Raw genomic sequence first — 25,524 nt, 5'->3', positions numbered from 1 at the left:
TGAATGACTTGGATATTCTCAGCAACACATAAAATAATTCTGAAGGATTTATGATAAAAAATGCTACTCATCTCCAGAGAGAGAACTGATGGAATCTGAATATAGATGGAAGCATACTTTTTCTTCACTTTATCTTTCCTGTTGTTTTCTTGTGTTTTCTTTTAAAACAACTAAAATGAAAATAAGTTTTTGCATGAATGCACATGTTTAATCTACATTTCCTGAGTTCAGATCTAACCTCATATACTTAGTAGTTGCATGACCCTGAGCAGGTCACTTAATCCTATTTGCCTCGGTTTCTCATCTGTAAAATGAGCAGAATAAGAAAATGGCAATGGGGAAAGGGAAAAGGAGAGAAGGGGAAGATTTGGGACTCAAAAGTTCGGGGCTTTTTTTTTTTAGTTTTTTGCAAAGCAAATGGGGTTAAGTGGCTTGCCCAAGGCCACACTGCTAGGTAATTATTGAGTGTCTTGAGGCCAAATTTGAACTCAGGTACTCCTGACTCCAAGGACAGTGCTCTATTCACTGTGCCACCTAGCTGCCCCCAGGACTCAAAAGTTTTAAAAAATGAAAGTTTAAAATTGTTTTTTCCATGTATTTGGGGGAAAAAATATTAATTTTTTAAAAATTAACACTTAATTAAAAGTGGTACAGTGGATGGAGTGTCAGGCCTAAAGTCAAGAAGACTCATCTTTCTGAATTCAAATATGGCCTCAAACACTTATTAACTGTGTGACCCTGGGTATGTCACCTAACCCTATTTGCCCCAGTTCCTCATCTGCAAAATGAGCTTGAGAAGGAAATGGCAAACCATTCCAGAATCTTTACTAAGAAAATCTAAAATGGAGTCAAAAAGAGTTGGACACAACTGAAAAATCTGAACAACAATCAAAAGATCACATTGCTAATTTTGCCCATATTTGGCCCAACTAAATGAAAATAATCAAACAACTGTTTACTATAGGAAAAAAAAACTTTTAAAAAGACAAAAATAAGAACACCACATTAATTTTTGCACTTACCTGGCAAAAACTTCAAAGTCTGGAGCATCTGTCTTTCCTGAGAAAAATCCACCATTAGGTGAGTCATGTTATCACTGACCTTTGGTTTCAAAGAAAGGCGAAAAGCTGAAGCCATTGTGACTCTATATCAAACACAAAAGTGACATGGTCAAAAAAAGAAGAGAAGGCATGGGAGGTTATCAAATTAATTCATAAAATGAATAAGTAATGAATGTTTAATAATTTCAGAAGATGGTGTCAGAGATAAATCTGTCAATATGTAATTAGAATGAGTTTTGGGTTCTTTCTAAAATTACATTAAAAATTGCAAAATTTTGTTTAATGGAAGATTAAATTTTATCAATGGATTTGGTGACTCTCATTCACTATTTTTTATTTTTATATAGGCATTTAACCAAAAAAAATTTCAACAAATAATTACATAAACTTTAGAGAAGTTCACAGTCTTAGAACTAATCACTATTCCTCACTTATACATAAAATCATACCAAAACCTCATTCACAATGCCAGTCTCAGTTCTTTTTCTAAATGCTAAAAATTATGTCCAAATAATTCCTCTATTCATACTTTGCCTTTTAATACCAGTTCAATGACAATATACTCTCAAAAGAGAAGATGCATAGCTTGGTAAATAGCAATGAGGATCTAGGTGAAACAGTTAAGTGAACAACAACCGTAATAGTACTATGCTGCATGTAATTAGGGTACAACTATTACATTTTAAAGACTGTTTTAAAATTAAAGATAGTAAAATATTGATATTTAAGAAAGCAAGAACCAGTAAACTGGAGACTTTCACAAAATCACAGAATTTGCATTAGAAGTGACCTTAGTGACCATTGAATCCAATCCACATTTAAAAGGAATGTACACTACAACATACCTAACATGTGCTCCTGATTGCCCTCTTCTGGACACTGTTCAACTTATCCATGATGTTCTTAAATGTATGGAGAATTAAATACTATATTCTAGATGTATTTAGGCTACAATAGAGCATCTTAAATTTACAAAATGCCTGTACAGGTAGGTGCACTTAAAAGCTTAAAAAATCAATTTACTATCAAAATGGAATTTAGGTAGGAATTTATTCAATTTCTATACTTTTGTTTTTTTTAATTAGTAAATCATAATAAAGTAATCCCACCTCTGACATATATACAGGTTATGTGAGCCTGAGTATGTCTCTTAAACTCTTGGTGCCCCAGGCTGTGAGCCTTTAAATTGCAGAACTGAAGCCAATCTACATTAATAGAGGGTAATATTTTGTCTTAAAAAATTCAGAATGCCTTCTAAATGTTACATTTTCTCCTAAAATTCCAATTTTTCCAACCATGATAAATTCCCAAAAGCATGGTAAACTGGTTGTTAGACTGAACACAGGGAAAAGCTAAACCTTTCAACCAAGCATGAATTACAGCTGCACCCAGAACACTGAACGAAGGAGATAACCAGTTAATCAACCAGATCATCAGAATCAAATCTTGTAATCAAGAGACTTCTCAAATACATTGCCCTTACGTTATATAATTTCAAGTTTAGGAAGATGTTTTAAAAGAACAATCTGTTTACCAAAATCACCAAATTCAAAGTCAGGTTCCCAATATCCACCATTTCAACAGATTGGAATTCTACTACAAAGGTCTTATTTGGTCAAGTTATAGGAGAATAATTTCTTTATTTTATGAAGCAGCTTTGACATCTGAAAAAGTTATGTGCAAAGCAGTCAAAGTAAATCCTTACTGAATAAATGAAGACTATTAAATAACTTATTACATTAGCTCCCATCAAACCTAACACAAACTAAATAAGAATTTTAGTTCATAAGTTTTGAGGTTCAATGAAATATTTTTAAAGGATTCATGCATTTTAAAAGCAATAAACCTTTCATACAAATTCACATTTACTAATCTATGACACATAGGAAAAAGCTAATTTTAGTGTTTGGAGAAATCATTTTTTAAAAAAGACACATTGTAAAAAATTACCAAAACCTTAAAAAAAAACTGTATCATTGAATAACCAAAACCTTAAAAAAAAACTGTATCATTGAATATACATGCCTTATGAAAAAAGGAAAAACTATATACAGAACTATAAAATACAAATATATGTAATATATAAATATATAACATACTTTATATATATATATATAAATTTTATATAAAGTATATATAATTTTCAATACTTATTGGCTTCAATATACCCTTATTGAATTTACTGACTACACTAAACCAGCTGAATATATTTGGACAATTATGCCTTATTGGCCACATCATGCCTTGTATGTATGTATGTATGTATGTATGTATGTATGTTTGTCCTCCATTCTTGAAGAAAACCATGACATCAGGGAGGTGATGCCATGGACAAGCACATGAATTGGATTGTAGTAGGGGGTTCAGTGCTAAATCACCAGCCTCATTTTCTCCTCCAAAGCCATTTGGGTACACTGATCAGATATGAATCAAGACAACTGGAAATGGCCCTGGATGTGAGACAAACAGAATTAAGTGAGTTGCCCAAGAACATACAGCTAATTAATGTCAAACATCTGAGACTGGATTCAAACTCCTGTCCTCCTGACTCCAAGTTTAGTGCCCTAACCATTGCACCATCTAGCTACCTGTACAACATGCCTTAGTGCCACACTGTAGTAGTTTATCTTGTATATTTCAATTATGGCTTAATTTAATTTTGGTTATAATTATATTAAAATCTTGCATTTTAATTATGGCTTGATTCATTGGAAAGAGATGAAGTTTTATATTATTAAAGAATGCTAGATTTAGAATCTGAAATCCCAAATAAGAGCTTTTCTTTTGGGCAAGTCACTTGACTTCTTGGAGCCTCAGTTTCCTAATCTGTAAAGGGGATATAATATTCATAATATTTACTTATTTGGATTTTTTAAGGCTTATAATGAGAGTAAAGTACTTTATTTCTGATATTTAGTCTACTCTTTTTAAATATGCTTTTCTTGGTTTATTTATAATGCTTTAAAATGAATGTGAAGATCATTGGATAAGAGATTTAGAGATGGAAAAGACCTCAAAAATCATTTAGTCCAACTCCTCATTTTATAGATGAAAATATTAAGGCCCGAAGAGATCAAGTGACTTGCCTACAGTCACACAGGAAGAACTAAGTGGTAGAGATTTAATGGATGAGTTTAGATCTAAATCTCCAAAGGACTATTGACACCTACCAACCCAAACTCATTTTACAGTTGAGGAAACTGAGGGACAGAAAGATAAATTGACTTAGGACTTGAACCCAGATGTTCTAAGTCCTTCTATATTTACACACATTTTTTAAATGTATATGTGTATGTGTGTGTATATACAGTTAATAGATATTGATTAAAAAGCCAGTATTCTTTCCACTATAAAATGCTACTTTGCATTTGTCAAATTATCTCTTCCATCAACTTGTAATTTTCAATTCTTTGTTATTTTACAAATGAGAAAACTGAGGCTCAAGAAATTCAGTGATTTGTACCAGGATCCATAGCTAGAGTCAAAAGACATTTCTCTTGTGATCTATCCAACTTTACCTTCATCACTAACTCTCAAACTCCACTATACATTCAAGATTAAGATAAATATGCATATGTTCTAAGGAACAGGCATCATCCCACCCCTATGCCTGATTGTTCAATGGCACCTTTGAATCTTTATTAATAAAGGACAAGAAAGTAGTTCAGTGTTGTGGAAGAAAAAAAATCTTCTGGCACTAAAAGCAGATGAACCATTAGGTACTACTATTAAGTAGTTTTCTTATCCCCCCCCTTTCTTTCCTCCCTCCCTCCCTTCCTTTTTTTTTCTTTGTGGGGCAATGGGGTTAACTGACTTGCCTATGGTCACACAGCTAGTAGGTAACAAGTGTCTGAGGTTGGATTTAAATTCAGGGCCTCCTGGCTACAGGGCATTTATTCTATCCAGTGCACCACCTACTTGCCCTAACTTCACCTCCATTAGCACTTCTAATCTGATTAGACTCCAGAAATAGCATGCCCACCAAGGATAAACCGATCAGCTGAAATCTCATCATCTCACTAGGTAAGTTTTGAATATTCAACAGCATCTCAACTCCTTCATTCTCCTCTCTCCCCTCTGATTGAAGGGCTAAAGAGTAGAACAAATTCTTCCCTGAGCTTTCCTTTAATGAATGTTAGGATCTGAATTTTCCACCTAACTTTCCACTTCTGCTTGGTTTTAACTTCACACAACATCATACCCTCATGCCAGGTACCTTCTGAACTGTCCACTCATTTCCAGCTTCTTTTTGGTCATGAAACTTCTTCTAATTACATTATAAGATACTTGAGAAGAGGATATATATATATATATATATATTTATTCATATTCCCAGCTCTTAGCATAGTACCCAGCAAATAGTAGGGACTTAACAAGAGATTACTGAATTGAACTGAATTTACTTTTATTAATGGTAAAAAAGTATATCATGTATTATATTGCTTGTTGTACCCTAAGTTGATCTCTACCTTGTCTACCCAGGCAAGAAAGAAATGCAAGACAATGACCCTTAAATAAAACTGTTATTCTCACATCTTCCCCTTATCTTATCTACCCCATGTCATTATAAACACTAGAATTTGTCTATTGCCTCTCACCTCCTTTATTTCTACTCATTTCTCTGTTCAGACACTTTAAAACAATCTTCAATAAAACCTTCCTCTGCCATCATATAATTGTGAAATCATGACTTACACCATGGTGAAAATTAAAACAAATATATGTTTTCTCCAAAGGAGACAAAGAAAGGAAGGAAGGAAGGAAGGAAGGAAGGAAGCAAGCAAGCAAGCAAGCAAGCAAGCAAGCAAGCAGAGTTGATAATACTGCAGAAAGGGGAACTGGTAATCTCTATCACATCATCTAATCAATAAAAGCTGAACTTTAAACTAGACCTAGTTCTTCAAAAGGTATTTCTAGTAGTAAAAACTCACAGGGCAGAGAGAAATAGATCAGGGTGAATGAAAACTCCCAAAGTCTAGAAACATAGATAGTTAGAGAAAGTGTGGAAGATGTAGACCTTGTTTACAACAATTTGGGGCAGGAGTGGGAAACAAACCACAGATATAAAAGAGTGGAAGGAAAAAAAGTGGGAAGGGGCAGAAGAAGAAGTAAGGCTAAGAGAGAGATCATTGAATGAGACAGAACTGGAGGCAATTCCTTTGATTATGCTCTTTTCCTCAATTTGATTTTCTTCTGAATGGTTTAGGCAGAATAAAACAGATCAGAAAAAAATTAGTATTTTAAAATTTATGACATTAATTATATGTCTTAATAATGATAGTATTAATGAAGTATCTGACATATAATTAAGACAAAACAATTTATGACAATGTCACAGAATGCCTGTCTGTGAAGAATTAAAATGGCAGGTTAAGTCAAAGGTTAATTAAAAAGTCCAAGACCTTTCAATATCTCTGAATTTCAGTTTCCTCATGAGCAAAAAAGGTAAGTTTTGAGTGAAGAACACTGTGAAACTGTGTATCAACATAAATGGTGTTGACTAGTTTTCAGGAACTGCTTTTCCCCCCCTTCTTTATTCTTTGTTCAAAGAGATTGCTCACCAAGAAGGGAAGTAGGTAGGGACACAATCAGAAGTAAAAATGATGTTATCAAGAAAAAACTTAAAATAAAGTGAGATGGTTGGACTAAGTGAACTTGTTTTTCTATCAGTTTGACCATGACAGATAACAACTCTTAGAACATAAAAATGCCAGAAAACCCTCGTATCCAATCAGCCTTTTGGCAACTTTGTCATTTCATGTCACAAAGTATTAGTGTATCCTCAAATAACTCCCTATCCATTTTCACATATACTGTAAATATAACCTTCATAAAATATTATAACATCATGAAAAGTAACAGATTGAGGATGTTGTTCCTCTCCAAATGAAAAATGCTATTAATAGTAATGACTTTTTTCCAAGTCCAAATTTTATAGGTCATTATTATGAACATGATTGCTAGATCCTGGTCACTATTAACATCCAAAAACAACTAGTGCTCTTCATTCTTCTTTTCTTGAATCTTTTCTTAAAGCCCTTTCATATATAGTCTCAATTTTGTCTAGGTTCTTAGTGGCCCAAACCTACCCTTAATATGCTTCCCAAACATCATCACATTAATTAAAACACTTGACAGCATCAAGTTGACTCCAGAACAGCTTCCAGATAGATAAAATTTCAAGGAGCTGGGGTCAAATACCTTTTCTTCCTCTTTCCCCAAATTAGCATCTACTTATCAAAGGGTGTCCATAAGTGTCCAAATGTTGTTTGTGTTGGTTGAGTTCTGTATTCAGTGGCTACTCCTCAATTAAATTCAAGGTACTAGCACATTATGTAGGAACAAGGCAAAACAAAGGAAACCATCCATGTTGATCTTCATCTTGTAGCCATAAAACTTGTCAGTCTAGAATTCTGGATTCAATTGTAAGGTGATGATCAATTAGGGACAGGAAGTTCAGCAGCATAAGAAGTTTACTGATCAGATGACTACTGTCATTTGGCCACAGATCTTGACTATAGGCCCTATATGATCTTGGGTCATATAGAGTATCTTAAAGCTCAAGAAAATAAACATTAAGAGTCAAAAAATCAGGGCGGCTAGGTGGCATAGTGGATAAAGCACCGGCCTTAGAGTCAGGAGTACCTGGGTTCAAATCTGGGCTCAGACACTTAATAATTACCTAGCTGTGTGGCCTTGGGCAAGCCACTTAACCCCATTTGCCTTGCAAAAAAAAAAAAGAGTCAAAAAAACAAAATTTCTTTTCTATCAAGGGGGTGAAGTGCTGGAGTTTGGAATCAAATTATCACAGACAAAATCATATGAATATTCTATAACTGAAGATGATGCTAGAAAGAAAATGCTGGAAAGAACTGAGTCTCTCAATGGACCAGGGATCCAACTTAAACCTGAATTAATTGATTCAAAAACCATTTTATTTTGTATGGACCCTTTTCACAGTCTGATGAAGTGTACTGATGACTTATCAGAATATTTTTAAATGCATAAAAATAAAATACAAAGGATCATAAAGGAAATAAGTTACATGAAAAACTTACCAAATTTTTTAAAACATTCACAGATCCCGAGTTAAGAACTCCTGATCTAAAAGTTTGTGTAGTTTCTTAAAATAAACAAGTTCATTTTTAAATAAAGAAAGGTAACTGATATAGAATACTGATATTCTTTCAAAATAAATCTTTATCTTTCCCTCCTGGCTCTCCCCATTTGATTTATAAGCACAATCAAAAATCTAAATACAAAATTTAGAATAAATATATTAGACAACACAATATTACATAATTGTAAAGTTCTATAGGCATGAGAATAAGCAACATGTTCTTAAATGATATAAAAGAGGAAGCAGTATGAATTGAAATCTAAATTCCTCTATCAAAATTAATAAATATACTGATGATTTTGAAAATTCTTTCATATATATAGTGCATGATTGGCAAATTAACCCATCTCAATGGAGAAAACAATATCCTATATATCACAGATTGGTGGGCATGTCATAGAACAGTAATACTTTTCAAAGAATCCCATAACCCAAAGCAAAGTGGGGAAAAGGATGAGGGAAAGAGAAAAGGGTGGGTAGGGAAGCACACATTTTAGGCTAACAATCATAATACAGTCAATTCTTGATCTTTGTCTAGAAGATCCATGAATTTTTCTACTTTCTACAAATAGTATCCAATCTTAACATCAGAAATTCTTATAAAACTTTAGCCTTATTAACCAGAATCCTAAGATTTCCATCAAATTCAGTTCTACTACCAAAAACTAACCAACCATCTAAAAATCTCCATTATCTTTCTTCTCCTAGAGGAGTTGCCACTAAGTAGAAATGGACAAAAAGAAGAAGGTACTAGGAGTTTAGAATTATTTTTAGAATTAACAGTTAACACCCATCATGGAGTGAAAAAGCACAAAGGAGTTGGTAAGGGAAGATATCTACAGAGGTAGAGGATGTTAGAAAACCAACCCGACTCCCAAGAATGTTCAAAATTCCATATATATTATCAGAATATCAAATTTAAGCACAAAAATACATTCTAAGAAATATTATTTTTCAAAAATATTTCATCACACTTCTCCCATTTATTAAAAAAGAGAATCAAGAATTGACTGTATCAAACCTACTGCATAATGTCAGGCAACATAAATGAATTTATGTCAGAAATGAAATTACCTGGGAAATACATTTTTTCTTCAACTATTTTAAAAATGAAGAGAAATACTAGATATTTCTTTATTTTTAATTTTTTTTTAGCTTTTTTGCAAGGCAGTGCGGTTAAATGGCTTGCCAAGGCCACACAGCTAGGCAATTATTAAGTGTCTGAGGCCGCATTTGAACTCAGGTACTCCTGACTCCAGGGCTGGTGCTCTATCTACTGTGCCACATAGCCATCCCGAAATACTAGATATTTCAAGAGGATATATAAAATGGAGCCCCCTCCTCCCCCAGCTTACAGCTAAATATTTTTATTTCAACCACTAAGATTGTGGTACAAAACAAAAAAAACTGAATTTCATTTCTGACTTTGAAATCAACAGTTTTTTTTTTAAAAAAAGATGTAATGTAGAGTATGTACCATACCTATCTTTGATCTGTCTGGCAGCCTTGGAGCAAGTCAGGGAGAAGAGAAAGAAGGCAGTTAGTGCTTTCATGCAACTTTCAAATGCAGTAACATGCAAGAAAAGTTAGAATACAAACTCTGCAGCAGTTTAGTTAACATTCACCAAAACCAAGTTATCAGAAAATTTTATGAGAAAACATTCTTATAAACTTATAATTTTTGTTAATTTAATGTTAGAACTGTATTAATAGATTAGGACCCAGATAAATCAGTTCAAAAGTAAGACAGCATACCACTTAAGACCAATTTCAGGTGACTTGAACACATTTTTCTTTATTCATTTTTGGCTGAACTAATCAGATGGACCTTATACAAAAGCTAAGTGGAGAAGTTCAAGAAACCAATTATAATTATGATGCTTCAAAACTGTTATTTATTCAACATCTTCCAAATTTATTACTTCGTATCTTAGGGTAGTTTCTATAAAGTATCTTAAATGAGAGCTAGAATTATTTATTTGCCTTCTCCCTGAAACTGGGAGTCATCCAAAATATTACTGGTAAATCATTAGCAATACCTTGACATGGAAAAGAACACAATGTTTGTGAAGTTTCAATAGATCAAAGTAAAAGGGAATGATCAATAAACCAAAAAAGATAAAAATTTTGATTTTTTTAAAAGTACAATGCTGGAAGAAAATGAACCACGCTGCCTGGATCTATTAGAATTCCATAGAAAACTGAATCATGGCTCAAAGTTTTTCAAATTCTGCAATCTAATGGTCTTGTCTATTGTCATGCAAAAGTACTGCCCATGGAAGTGTTTATGCTTTATACTATTCTTTCTTAATCTCTCTCTCATGCCCATGGCCCATTAACCTTATACATTAACTCCCTTCTCGTACTAAACCTCAGAGTATTCCATCTCATTTTTTTACACCTTTGTTATCCTCAATGACCAGAATTTACTCCCACTTCTTCCTCTTGGGATCACTTGTTTCTTCAAATCTTTGCTTACATGATGCCTACAAGAAGCAATTCTTTTATCTTCTCCCCACAAAAAAAAATTACTTTGTATGTATGGACATATTATTTACCCCATATAATGAAAGATTTTTGAGAGCAAGTCTATTTTATTTTTGAATTTGTGTCTGACACATAATACTTAATAAATGCTTATGTATGCTAATTTTTTTTCTCCTACTCTTCTTTTTGCCTTAAAAATATTGCTATAGGGATTCAATAATTCACTTCATAAAAATTTAATAAATGGCTACTATTTGCCAGGCACTGTGATAAGGGTGGAAATTTATATGATATAAATGTAAAAGATATGAATTAAAATTTATTTTGAAAATTAATGTCTGTTCATTGACAGATTCTGTACCTCCACTTCATAGTACCATTTTAGCATTATAAGTAATTTAGAGCTAAAGGACAAGGAAAGTGATAAAGTTAAGTACGGCAGGGAGATATAGCAAGGATAATAGAAATGGTCTCTATTTGTTAGTGCTACAGGTAAAAATATTTCAATTAAAATGGAACACATTCTTCCAATCATTTAGCTGGCACATTATATGGGCTAAAATTTAGCTGTATGTATACTTTTTTAAGTGAAGTCATCTGAATCAGAAATGACAGTTTATTCTCAAAGTTGACTCATTTACAACAAATCAAATTATCAAAAAATGATGTACAAATTTTTTTAAATAATGACAAATTATTTTTAACCTTATTATACATGATAGCATGAAAACCAGTTTGACCAGACTGTACAAGAAAGAAAGTAATATATAATAAGGTTAAAGAAAATGTAGTTAAAATGAATACTAGAACAGATACAAGAAGAAAAGCAATATATAATAAGGTTAAAGAAAATGTAGTAGAAGGAACAACTAGACCAGATATTGAGTGCCAGTCTAGACACAACGCTATTACTAACACACCATGGCATAAATTCCAAATCATGTCACCTCTTTGCAGCTCCATTTTCTCATTTGTAAAATGAGGGGATTGGAATTAATTATCTTGGAAAATCCATTCCCTCTATGATATTCTACAAATCTTCTATCACCTATTGCTTTTAATTCTCAATAATAACTTTCAGCTTCCCTGAAACACTACTAGTAAATTTTAAAACTGAATTTTTAATAAGGAGGGAACTTTCATTTAAGTTACATTCATATGAAAACTAAGAACAGTATCAAAATTCTCTGTAGCTCAACATGTCTATGCATGGAAATTAATAGCTTTTAATTAATTATTTCAGAGAATAGGTTTATCAAGTAATATCTGTAGAATATTTTGCTTTAAGCTGAAAAAAAGAATCCTAAAAAAATTACTTTTTAAAAAACAATTTTAAGTGCTTTCTGATCCAAAAATCACAGAAGAAATAAACACACACATCTCCCTAACCAACAAAGGTAAAACACAAGATACAAGTCAGTGGATGATTTTGTTTTTCTTCATCTTACTTCATTAATAAAATTGAAGAATAGGTAAAAACTATTCCTTTATTGCTAATATGGCATGAAAACTAGGTTTTAAATCATATTCTATATTCTATACTACATATTTATCATAGTTAATACTGTTTTAACTATGGGAATTTGATATTAAATAACAGGTCTCATTTTAAAAGGGACATGTGATTAGGAAGTTCATGGGTCTTAAGATTCAGAGCTGTAAGGACCTTGGAAGTCATCTATCTCCCACCAACACTCCCTTTACTTATGAGAAAACCAAGACCCAGAATGGTTAAATAACTTTCAAGATAGTAGAATAAAATGATTCTTACAGTAACTCAAAAACTCTACTCCTATAAATCAACAAGTAATAAGTCATATAAATATTACCGTAATTAAAACTGCAGGAAAAATGAAGGCATGAGCAACTGTGTGAAAAAAAAGACCCAGCAGTAAAAAGTCACTCTTCCATGCAGAGATGGAGAAGTAGGGGAGAGTAGAAAGGACCAAATGAGCTATAATCATTCCCTTGTGAAGTTTCCATTGGGGAGATGGTAAGTGGGATAAACCCCAAACACTCAATTCTGAAAGATCTCTGAAATTATTCAGCCCTGTTGACCTAGAGAGGAGAAAATGAAAAGTAAAAGTATCTGAGAAGGCTTTTTCTCATGAATTCATTCCTTTTAAATCACAAGGAGATGGAATGGTAGAGTGGGCAATGCTGTTTTTCTGCTGGTGGAGAAGAAAGATAGAGGTGGATGAGAATATAGTATAAAAAGTCAGATACAAGGCTCTGAGATGATATGAAAATGAATAAATGAGAAGGCCAACAAAGTTTCTGACAGAGTAGACATATTTCTCAATTAAGAGTAATAGCTGGGCAGCTAGGTGGTACAGTGGATAGAGCACCAGCCCTGGAGTCAGGAGTTACCTGAGTTCAAATCTGGCCTCAGACACTTAATAATTACCTAGCTGTGTGGCCTTGGGCAAGCCAACACACAAAGCCAAAAAAGTTTCTAACAGAGTAGACATATTTCTCAATTAAAAGTAATAGCAGGGCAGCCAGGTGGCAAAACTAAAACCGAGAGAGAGAGAGAGAGAGAGAGAGAGAGAAATATAGCTGAAAAAAAATTATTAGCAGCCAAAATCCATCTCAACATAAAAAGAGTACATATGGATGAATAAAAGGGTATGGAGTTAACTATAGACCCTAGGACCATCTCCCATCATACCACATTACTTCCTTCATGAATTAAGTGTCTCAGAATGAGAGTCATCAGAAAAAAAATGTTCTTCGAAACATACACAGCACTAAATAACAAAAAATGAATCAGACATGCAGAGGGAAGACAGAAGCCTTCTCTTGTTTGAGGTACATAGAAAAAAATAAAGAAAAAAAAACCTGATTGACAGAGGTTTCTTCTAGCTATGAATCCAAGATCAGAAGACAAGATTTCAGAAAAAAAAAAACTGGGAGAATGAAAATTGACACTTCTTAAAATAGGATATAACATATAAATATTACTCAAAGTTAAGAAAATTCATTGAAGGGGGAGATGGCATATATAAGGAGAATTCTGAACCATATTCCCATCTAGTATAAACAAAGGAAGAGTAAAAAAGATAAAAAATGAGACTAATAATTTAAATAAACTTAAGAAACTTGAGTTACAAAAGGAAAATGGGAAGAGAAATATGAAAGAACCTGTAAGAAAACTACAATTAAATAACTATAAACAAGGTAATAAGTAAAAACCAAGCACAGAGGGTTTTGGTTTTGGGGGTTTTTTTTAAGAGGACACTAGACTTCAAATTTAATTGATGTAGGAAATGTGAAAATGACTTCCACAAATACATATACTAATAATTCCTCTGTGATTTGCCCATGGTCATACATATGTTTTAGAGGCAGAACTTGAAGCAAAATCTTCCTATTTTTAATAATACTTCACACATCTAAAAATAATGAAGAAAAATATAAACCTAACAATTTTAACCTTGAATATGAATGCATTAAACCCCTCAAAAAATGAGAAAATTTTGCAACGGATATGAAAACAAAACCCTATAATTTGTTGCAAACATGAAACATTTTTTTAAAAAAATTTATATAAAATTAAAAGGGGCTAAAATAAAAATTACTATAAATCAAGTATTTCTTTTTAAAGGGTTACATTAATGATTTCAGAATGAAACAAGAAAAATACACAATGTCAAGAAGATTGAGTAAAGAAACTATGATATGCCTAAAACCCATCGCCAATGAAACAATATTACTATTGAACATGTTTATATGTGTCTGTATGTGTGTGTATATGTCTGCATGGCATAATGTCTACACTCATAAAGACTAAAATAAATCACCAAAACATTGGGGCCCAGTATCTTTTTAATAATAAAAAAAAGTTTAGTGAGTGAAGAAATTTTTAAAATATGCATCTAGCTAACTCATCAAGAACTAGTTATTGCATAAATATGAAGATCTTGAAGGTAGAGCAGTAAAAAAAGGTCCTGGAATCAGGAGCTAATAAACTCAAAGCATACATTATTATTTTCAAAAAGCTCTAAAGAATTTTTCAAAACATAAAACTTTCTAAATCATTATTGCTACATCTTTAGTCAATTAATTTCTGTTAAGAAATTATATACCACCCAGTACCATCTGACTTTCCTTTAACATATTTCAAACATACAGGTATATGGAGCATTTGCATATAATTTCAATCTTTTTCAATTAGTTTTTGAGCTTTTTATTCCTCTTTTAAAGTTTTTTTTAAGGGATGGCTCTCTGAGAGGCATTGGGGAGGGATATAAAAGTAAATGTAGAAGTTGAAAATAAAATATTTTAGATATTTGTGCAGTTGGAGACTCTTTCATTCTTAAATTCCATAGATATTTTCTAAAAGTTTACCATCTTTCCCTATATCAACTTTCATAAAAGAATAAAATTTAAAACTGGAATGGGTCTTAAAGATTTAGTCTAAAACCCATTATTTTATGATGAGAAATCTGAGCCAGTTACTAGGCCAAGGTCACTCAACTTGTTAACAGCAGAAGCAAGAATAAACCCAAGTATGTTCTGATTTCCAGTTCAAAGTTCCAATTCTTTCCACAACATTTTAAATTCAAAATTGAAAAGTCAACATTTCCTAAGAATAGTATCAAATGCTTGTCAAACTTAATGACAAAAGAACATGAAAAAGATATTTAGCCAACAACATTAATAGACACTATTTATTATTACTTCTGTCAATTTCAATCATTGTTTGAATTCAAATCTGTTTCATTTATATTTGAAGTAAATGCTATTTTAAAAATTTCTACAAGGTAGAATTTTATAAGGTATCTCAAACTGGAATTTTAGTTCATAATTTCAGCAATGATTCAAGCATTAGCTTTTTTATGCCATTTAAACCTTCACAAAGTGGATGTTTAGAATAGGGTTCTCCTTAGGAACATGAGAGTTCTGTGGTCACTAAGTATCAAAGTTGATTTAATTTGACAACAAATTATTCATATAATTTCTCTATTTTTCTTTTGTTACATATATTGACTATGATATAATTATGGCTGTTTATTGATGGTCACAAAAATGCTGCAAATTAAGATAATCAAGCACCCCATTAAATTATGTTTCTTATTATCACTGGGCCCAGTATGAGACCAATTGAACTACTTTTTTTTATTCACCTCTCAAGAGAACCTGCAAGTATTTCATTTAGCTATGGAGACACAGACACAGAAACAGACACAGACACAAACACACACACACAGACACAAACAAACACACACACACACACACACACACACACATACAAAGTTGTACATTTAAATATTAGAGAGGGAAGGAACATAGCTTTGCAGATTAAAAATCTGGCATCAAAGTCAAAAAGATTTGGGTCCAGATTCCACTTCTGATACATAGTTGTTATGCAACTTAGCACTTAACTTTTCAGTGACCTAAGCAACTTTGTTATTTTTATTTTTAAAAATATTATAGGGACATCTAGGTGGTACAGTGGATAGAGCACTAGCTCTAGTCAGGAGGACCTGAGTTCAAATCCAACCTCAGAAATTTAACAATTACCTAGCTGTGTGACCTTGGGCAAGTCGCTTAATACTATTGCCTTGCAAAAACAAAAAGCAAATTTCATATATACATATAGATATCTATATATATACATATAGATATCTATATATACATATTTATATATATGCACATATATGTAAAGTTTCTAATATTTGTTTTAATTTTGAACTAATTACTCTTTTCTACCTATTGTCTCCTCTCTGTAAGATGACGATTTCTTATAGCTTATATATGTGCAATTATGCAAAACATATTTCTATATTAAACATCTTGTGAAAGGAAACATAGACCAAAAAAAATTAAGTGAAAAATAGTATTCTTTGATTTGCATTCAGACTGCATCAGCTTCTTCTCTGAAGGTTGATTACATTTTTCATCATAAATCCTTTTGAATCATCTTGGATAACCGTATTGCTGAAAACAGCTAAGTCATTCACAGTTGATCAACATACAATAAATAGTGCTATTATACATAGAATTTTTCTAAAGATTCTATTTAATTTATATTAAGTCTTTCCAGCTTTTTCTGAAAGCATCCTGCTTGTCAATTCTTATATTACAATACTATGCCATTATAATCATATACCACAACTTGGTCATTTTCTAGTTGATGACATTCCCTCAATTTCTAATTCTTTACCACTACAAAAAGAGGGGCTATAAATATCTTTGTATAAATAGGTCCTTTTCTCTTCTTTTTTAAAATCTCTTTGGAATACAGACCTAGTAGAGCTATTCTGGAACAGAAGCATATGTAGATTTATAGCCCTTTGGAAATAGTTCTTCAAAATGGTTGGATCAGTTCAGAATTCTGCCAACAGTGCATTAGTGTTCCAGTTCTCCCATTTTCCCTCCAACCTTTATCATTTTTCTTTCCATCATATTAACCAATCTGATAGATATGAGTTAGTACCTCAGAGTTGTTTTAATTTATATTTTGCTAATCAAAAGTGATTTAGAGCATTATTTTATTAATTATAGATAGCCTTGCCTGCCTATTCCTTTGACCACTTATCAACAGGGGAATGAATTGTGTTTGTATAAATTTGATTCCATTCTCTAAATATTTGAGAAATGTGGCTTTTATCAGAGAAGTTTCTTGTAAAAAAATTTCCCTACCTTTTGGCCTTCTGTCTAATCTTGACTGCATTAGCTTTGTGCAAACTTTTTAATATAATCAAAATTATCCATTTTATATCTTGGAATGCTCTCTACCATTTATTTGGTCATAAATTCTTCCCTTATCCACAGATCTGTCAGGTAAATTATTCCATGCTCACCTAATTTGATTATGGCATCATCTTTTAAGTCTAAATCATGAACTCATTTTAACTTTATATTGGTACACAGTATAACAATATACCTCATGTGCCAAACAGTTTTTTAATTTTCCCAGCAATTTCTTCAGTTAGTAAGTTTCTTTCCAAAAGTTCAGACCTTTCAGTTTATTAAACAGTAGATTACCATGGCTATTTACTACTAAATGTGATATGTACCTAATCTATTCCTCTGATCCACCACTCTATTTCTTATCAAGTACCAGATTGTTTTAATGATTATTACTTTGTAATACAGTTTGATACCTGGTACAACTAAGGCAACCTACCTTCACTTTTTTTTTCATTAATTCTCTTGATATTCCTGACCTTTTGTTCTTTGAGTTTTTTCAATCTCTATAAAACATTTTTTACTAATTTGGTATGACACTGAATAAATTTAGGCATAAAAATTAATATTTTTCCATTTGTTTAAATCTGACTTTGTATGAAATGCTTTGTAATAGTTTTATGTACTTCCTGAGTTTGTCTTAGCAGATAAAAGTCTCAAAAATTTAATATTATCTCCAGCTATTTTAAATGTAATTTCTCTTTCAGCAGAATTTTGTTGGTAATACTTAGAAATCCTAATGATTTAAATGGGCTTATTTTATACATTTCAACTTCGCCTAAGTTGTTAATTATTTCAATTAGCTTTTTAGTGGATTCTCCAAAGTTTATTATTATGTCATCTACAAAGAATGATTGATGTTTCCTCATTGCCTATTATAATTCCTTCAATTTCTTTTTATTCACTTACTGCTACAGCTAACACTTATAATGATGTTTGTCCTTCATTTTTGAAGACCATGACATCAGGGAGGTGATGCCATGACAAGCACACGAATTAGATTTGAGTGAGGGGGAGTTGTGCTAAGTCACCAACCTTACTCTCTTCTCCAGAGCCATCTAGGTCCAATGGCCAGATAAAAATCAGGAGGACTGGAGATGGTACAGGATGTGGGGCAATCAGGGTTAAGTGACTTACCCAAGGTCACACAACTAGTAAGTGGCAAGTGTCTGAAGTCAGATTCAAACTCCCATCCTCCTGAATCTAGGGCCAGTGCTCTATCTATAGCTGCCCTAGCTAGCACTGCTAGTAAAACATTGATTAACTGTGGGCATCCTTGCTTCACCTCTGATCTTATTGGGAAGGCTTCTAGCTTATCCTATTACATATAATGCTTATTGATGGTTTTAGCTCTCTACTTATCATTTTAATGAAAGTTCCATTAATTCCTATGCTTGCAAATGTTTTAATAGGAATGGGTGCTGTATTTTTCAAAAGCTTTTTCTTGGGGGCAGCTAGGTGATGCAGTGAATAGAGCACTAGTCCTGGAGTTAGGAGGATGCAAATTCAAATCTGGCCTCAGACACTTAATAATTACCTAGCTGTGTGACCTTGGGTAGGCACTTAACCCCACTGTATAGCAAAAACAACAAAAAAAAATTTTTCTGCACCTATTGAGATAATCATGATTTCTGCTGGTTTGGGTAATGATATGATCAATTATGCAGATCATTTTCCTAATACTGAACCAGCTCTACATTCCTCCCACCTGGTCATAGTGTATAATCTTTGTGACATATTGCTATAATCTCCTTGTTAGTATTTTATTTTAAAATTTTGCATCAATATTCAATAAAGTAATCAGTCTACAATTCTTTCTGTTTTAGCTATATCTGATTTAGGTATGAGCTCTTATATTTATGTCGTAAAAGGAATATGGAAGGACTCTTTTACCTATTTTTCCAAAGAGTTTATATAAGTACTGGAATTAATTGTTCTCCAAATGTTTATTTGTGAATCTTAGAGAGCTCATTGATGGTTTGGCAATTTATTTTTCTAAGATAGGATTAGTAAACTATTGTATTTCCTCTTCTGTTAAGCTAGGCAGTCTATATATTTTTGTAAATATTCATCCATTTCACTTAGATTGTCACTTTTATTAGCATGTAATTAGGCAAAACAACTCCTAATAATTGCTTTCTTTTTATTTTCATTAGTGATGAATTCACCCTTTTCATTTTTGATATTGGTAATTTGGTGTTCTTATTTTTTAATCAATCAATCATTTATTTTGTTGTATTTTTCATAAAAGGAACTCCTAGTTTTATTTATTAATTTAACAGTTTTCTTACTCTCAGTTTCATTAATCTCTTCTTTAATTTTCAGGATTCCAATCTGGTGTTTAACTGGAGAGTTTTAATTTGCTTTTTTCTAAATTTTTTTCTTCCATGTCTTTTATTGATCTGTTCTTTCTCTATTTTATTAATGTTAAGTATTTAAGAGATATTAATTTTCCCCTAAGGATTCCTTTTGTTTCATCCCATCTATGTTGACTCATTATTGTCATTCTCTTTAATGAAATCAATGACTGCTTCTCTAATTGTTTCTTTGATTCACTCATTCTTTAGGATTATTTAGTTTCCAATTAATTTTAAATTTCTGATTCATCAAACCTTTACTGAATGTAATTTTTGTGACATTCATTAAGATATGAAAAGAATGCATCTAATATTTCTGCTCTTTTGCATTTGGTGTGAGATTTTATGCCCTAAAACATGGTTAATTTTTGTGTAAGTACCATGTACTGCTAAGAAAAAGTTATATTCCTTTCTAATTCTATTCAACTTTCTCCAGACATTTATCATATCATCTAATTCTTCTAAAGTTCTATCCACTTACTTAAATTTTTTTCTAGTTTTTTTATTATATTTTTCTAGATCTGATAAGGAAAAGTTGAGATCTTCCATGAGTGTAGTTTTACTCTCAATTTCCTCCTATAACATTTAATTTCAGCATAAAAAATCTGGATGCTATACCATTTGAAGCATATATGTTTAGTATTGATATTACCCTTCATATAATAACTTTTAGCATGGTATTTATTACCTGCTAAATGCATATTACCTCTTAAGAGTAGATCTATTTTTTGCTTTTGCTTTTGTTTTGTTTGAGATCATAATGGCTATTGCTTTTTCTCCCCACTTCAGCAGAAGCATAACAGATTCTGCTCCAACCCTTTACCTTTACTCTGTCTTTTAGCTTCAAATGTATTTCCTGTAAACAACATGTTCTAAGTCCACTTTGCTTTCCATTTCTGTTTCTATTTGTTCCATTCCCATTCACAGTTATAATTATTGTGTTTCATCTATTTGCTCTCTATTTATCTCTCTCTCTCTCTCTCTCTCTCTCTCTCTCTCTCTCTCTCTCTCCTTTTATCATGTCCTCCTCACAATTGTTTTGCTTCTAGCCATGGTCTCCCTCGACATATCCCTCCATTCTATCAGTTCCTCACCTTCTATATCCCCCTTCCCTCCTAGATTCCTACAGAGTTAAGATAGATTTTTATCCCTATTGAGTGTGTATGATATCCCCTCTTTGATCCAATTCCAATGAGGGTAAAATTCAAGCATTGCCCACCCCATCTAATTTTCTCCTCTACTGTAAAAGTTCTTTCACACCTTTTTTTTAACCTGAGATAATTTACCCCATTCTACCTCTCTTTCTCTTTCTCCACCCTTCAGAATTTTTGGAGATCATACCAACATAATTGAGTCACACTCATATCCTCTGTCTATGAAGATTGTTTCTTACTGTTGCAAGAATATGTCTTGTCTTCTCATGTAGGAATGTACCTAATTTAACTTTGAGTAATTTATGATTTCTTTCATGCTTAGCTTTTTTATGCTTCTCTTGAATCTTGTATTTGAATATCAAAAATATTTTTCCACTCAAAATCTTTTCATCAGGGATGTCTGAACATTCTTATATCATTAAAATAACTATTATTCCCCCAAAGGATTATATTTAGTTTTACTGGGTGGATGATTTTTGGTTGTAACTCTGACTTCTGGAATATCTTGTTCCAAGGTCCATGATTCTTTACTGTAGAACCTAATAAATCATGTGTTAACTTGACTGTGGCTCCATAATACTGGAATTGTTCCATTCTGGTTGCTTGGAATATTTTCTCTTTGACCTGGGAACTCTGAATTTAGCTGTAATAAATTCCTGAATGTTTTCATCTGGGAGAACTCTTTCTGGAAGTGATTAATAAATTTCTTCAATTTCTATTTTACCCCCCCACCCCAGTTCAAGACTATTAGAGTAATTTTCCTTGATAATTTCTTGAACTATGTCATCTAGGTTCCTTTTTTGATCACAGCTTTAAGATAATCAAATAATTCTTTTTTATTTTGTTCTTCTGGAAATTAGGATTAACTGGCTTGCTCAAAGTTATACCTAGTGTTTGAAACTGGATTTGAACTCAGATTTTACTGACTTCAGGGTCAATGCTTTATCCACTGTGCCACCTAGCTGCCCCAGGTTCAAGAATTCTTAAATTCTCCCTCCTCAATCTATTTTCCAGATCAGCTCTTTTGTTAATGAGATATTTTTCATTTTCTATTTTTTCATTTTTTAACTTTGTTTTATTGTTTATTTTATTTTATTTTTTGAGGTTTTTTTGTGAGGCAAATGGGGTTAAGTGATTTGCCCAAGGCCACACAGCTAGGTAATATTAAGTGCCTGAGGCTGGATTTGAACTCAGGTATGCCAGACTCCAGGGCTGGTACTCAATCCACTACACCACCTAGCCACCCTGTTTTATTGTTTAATGATGTCTCATAGATTTGTTTCCATTTGACAAATCTTTAGTGAGCTTGTGTATCTCCTTTTCTATTTGGTAAATACAATTTTTTTTTAGTTTTTTTTGCAAGGCAGTGGGGTTAAGTGACTTGCCCAAGGTCACACAGTTAGGCAGTTATTATGTGTCTGAGACTGGATTTGAACTCAGGTCCTCCTGACTCCAGGGCCAGTGCTCTATCCACCATGCCACCTAGCTGACCCATAAATTCAATTTTTTAAGGAGTTATTTTCTTCAAGTGAAATTTTTTTTCCATTTTGAGGGACTTCCTTTACCAAGCTATTAACTCTTTTTTCATGATTCTCTTGCATTGCCCTCCTTTCTTTTCTGATTTTTTCATTTTCTTAATTTTTTTAATTTTTAAAATTTTTGATTGTTAAAAACCTTCTTGAGCTCTTGCAGAATTCTATTTTGGGATCTGATATATTTTGTTTTGAGGCTTTGCCTATAAGCCATTTTGACACTACTATTTTGAGATTGTGCTTTGATCTTCCCTGTCCCTATAGTAAATTTCTTTTGTCAGGTTCTTTTTTGTTTGTTTGTTTGTTTTTGTTTATTTATAGCCCACTTCATAATTTTTCATTTTTTGTTAAAGTTGAACTGGGGTGATGAGGTCAGTGTCCCAAGCTTCAGGTCACTTGTTTTTTTTTGTTTGTTTGTTTTTCTTTTAGATTTTTGCAAGGCAAATGGGGTTAAGTGGCTTGCCCAAGGCCACACAGATAGGTAATTATTAAGTGTCTGAGACTGGATTTGAACCCAGGTACTCCTGACTCCAAGGCCAGTGCTTTGTCCACTAAGCCACCTAGCCGCCCCTTCAGGTCACTTGTGATGTTGTTTTCAGAGCTATTTCTGGGAACCTATAAAGTTTTCAATTCTTCCAAGGTGTGATAAGATCTAAGGAGAAATATCTTCCAGTCTACACTCTGATCTATGAGTGACCACAAGCACTCTTTTCCTCCCTGAAACTGTGACCAGAATCCCCTGGTGTGTGCTAGTGGTATACAAGTGGTTCCTTTTTTTATCCCAAGACTATAACCCAGGTCTGCAGAATGAATCTTTGTATTGGTAAAGCAAGAGTCCTGCATGAGGTATTGGCAAACTGTCCCCTGTAATATCCTTCTGACCAGACATCTAGCCCCATGCTGACCAAGTGTCTAGCCCCATACTGTTTGTGGGCTGAAAGGTCTCACTGCCTGTGCTAGATTTCACACTGCTCTTATCTTTCCTATTGACTTTTGAAGAGTTACTTTAAAGTTGTTTGGAAAGGAATTTGGAAGAGTTCAAGTGACTTCCGGTCTTTACTCCACAATCTTTGCTCTGCCTCCTAAATAACTTTCTAAGACTATAAAAAAGGTGCCAATCTTTGTTAGTAGAAGGAACTTTCTCATCTGGGAATTCCTTTTTTCTAGATTTTTTTTTTCAAGGCAATGGGGTTAAGTGGCTTGCCCAAGGCCACACAGCTAGGTAATTATTAAGTGTCTGAGGTCGGATTTGAACCCAGGTACTCCTGACTCCAAGGCCGGTGCTCTATCCACTGCGCCACCTAGCCACCCTGGGAATTCCGTTTTTCAATGAAATCACAAGTCTAGTCCCTTTATCTATGTTCCTTATCTATTTATTCTATTTAATTTATTATAGAAAGAATGTTGACATGAACATAAGTTAATTTTTCCGAAAGTGTTTTTAGCTCTGTTGTTGACACAGAGCTATAATGCAGACTATCAACAGCTAAATTAATATTAGTAAAGTCAAAAATATGTATGATAAAAAGTATTCTCTTTCACCCTATCCCACATTTCACAATAATCATTATAGAAATACTAAGAGGCTACACAGTAATGAAAACTATTTTCATATTCTTATCCATTTTGTTAGCTGTCATACCTACCTCCCAAGACTTTTAACTGGTGACTAACTAAATACAGAACAAAAAAAGTGCTGTGAAAAATGATAGGTAGAATAGATGCTACATTTCAAACACCTAGCCCAATGCTCTCATTTTACAGATGATAAGCCTTGGTCACAAAGGTTTATTTGCTCAAGTTTGGGAGGAATTATGATTACATTCTAGTTTCTGATTACTAATCCATTATTCTTGTACAAAAACACTTCCCAAGGCAAAAACTGAAAGGAAAGAATTTGTGTATAAAAATCAAATTTTAAGTAATTGTGAATTTAAATAAAGCTTAAGATAATTAATGTTATGACTACATTAGTCATACACTAGTCAGTCTGAGAAAAGCTAATGAAAAATTTTGTTGATTAAATTGTATTGATGGATCAAAGTAAACTAGGTTCAACTCTTATGTGTAATTGCCTATGATGGTGTGATTCAAAGGAGACCAGAAAAACCTTACTATTGAAAACATCTGGGGGGGCAGCTAGGTGGCGCAGTGGATAGAGCACCGGCCTTGGAGTCAGGAGTACCTGGGTTCAAATCCGACCTCAGACACTTAATAATTACCTAGCTGTGTGGCCTTGGGCAAGACTAAAAAATCAAGAGAGTAAATTTTTTGGATTAGTCCAAAAGGTTAAATACAAATAAAATAAACTCATAATAAAATAATGATTAACAAACTATAGTTCAGAACATTAAGTTATACTAAAACCAGGTTAAAAATTTAGAGAAAAGGAAGAAGTTTGTATTTATTATTCAAGTGGAAATTTTAAAATATATAAAAAGAAAGCTGTTTTATCTTCAAATATTTCTAGTAAATTCATCTAGTTTTAATACATAAATGAAAATAAAATGATTTGTATCTGACTCTTTTATTTGTCTATACTATGAACTAATATAAAGTTTCATTTATCCTGAAATGCAGGAGAATAAACATTTTTATATGAGTGAATTTTCCAGATAACTAAAGTCTACCTATTCCTTTAAATATTAGCGCTTTTCTTACAATTTTACACTATTTGAAAGTGAGAAGATTTTTCTAAACTATATTACATATTTCTCTGTTTTCTTAAGTATAGGACCCTAAACAATATTTATCTCCTTTTAATCTGGGAGTATTATTATGAACATTACTATATCTTTATTCAACAGTTATGATCCTCAGTAGCTACTGAGGCATGAAAACTACTTGACACTAGACAAAAAATACTAAATACTAGTATTTTTTAAAAGACCTCTTCTCTGCTTTGTATAGAATTTCCTGTTTTCTCCTTTCCATCAAGCTTCTGTAACTTCTAATGCTAAATGGACCCAGTTTTCTTCTCCCTTCCTCCTAGATTATTTTGTGGTTTCTAATCTCTTCAGGACTAAGAAATCAGATAATCAAGATCATTAGCCTTATGAATCTAGGAATAGAAAATATAGGCTCTACAAAGCTAAAATATATGAGCTTTAGTTGGGT

At 32.6% G+C, this 25,524-nt stretch overlaps 1 protein-coding gene across 2 annotated transcripts in view; it reads right to left on the bottom strand.

Annotated features, from left to right (window-relative positions):
• The window catches only part of FSD1L (fibronectin type III and SPRY domain containing 1 like), a 118,099-nt gene that overhangs the window by 66,058 nt on the left and 26,517 nt on the right, over nucleotides 1-25,524 (bottom strand). For both annotated transcript variants that reach the window (XM_074197574.1, XM_074197575.1), the window contains exons 5-6: nucleotides 9,664-9,686; nucleotides 1,023-1,144 (exon numbers count right to left, since the gene is read on the bottom strand). In XM_074197574.1, coding sequence (XP_074053675.1) covers nucleotides 1,023-1,144; nucleotides 9,664-9,686 — 145 coding nt within the window. The remainder of the gene's footprint in view (nucleotides 1-1,022; nucleotides 1,145-9,663; nucleotides 9,687-25,524) is intronic.

This window comes from Macrotis lagotis, chromosome 8 (assembly GCF_037893015.1).
Source record: "Macrotis lagotis isolate mMagLag1 chromosome 8, bilby.v1.9.chrom.fasta, whole genome shotgun sequence".
In the NCBI taxonomy this organism is placed as follows: Eukaryota; Metazoa; Chordata; class Mammalia; order Peramelemorphia; family Peramelidae; genus Macrotis; species Macrotis lagotis.
The sequence above is the reverse complement of the archived record's forward strand: the minus strand, read 5'-3'. Positions and strand labels throughout refer to the sequence as shown.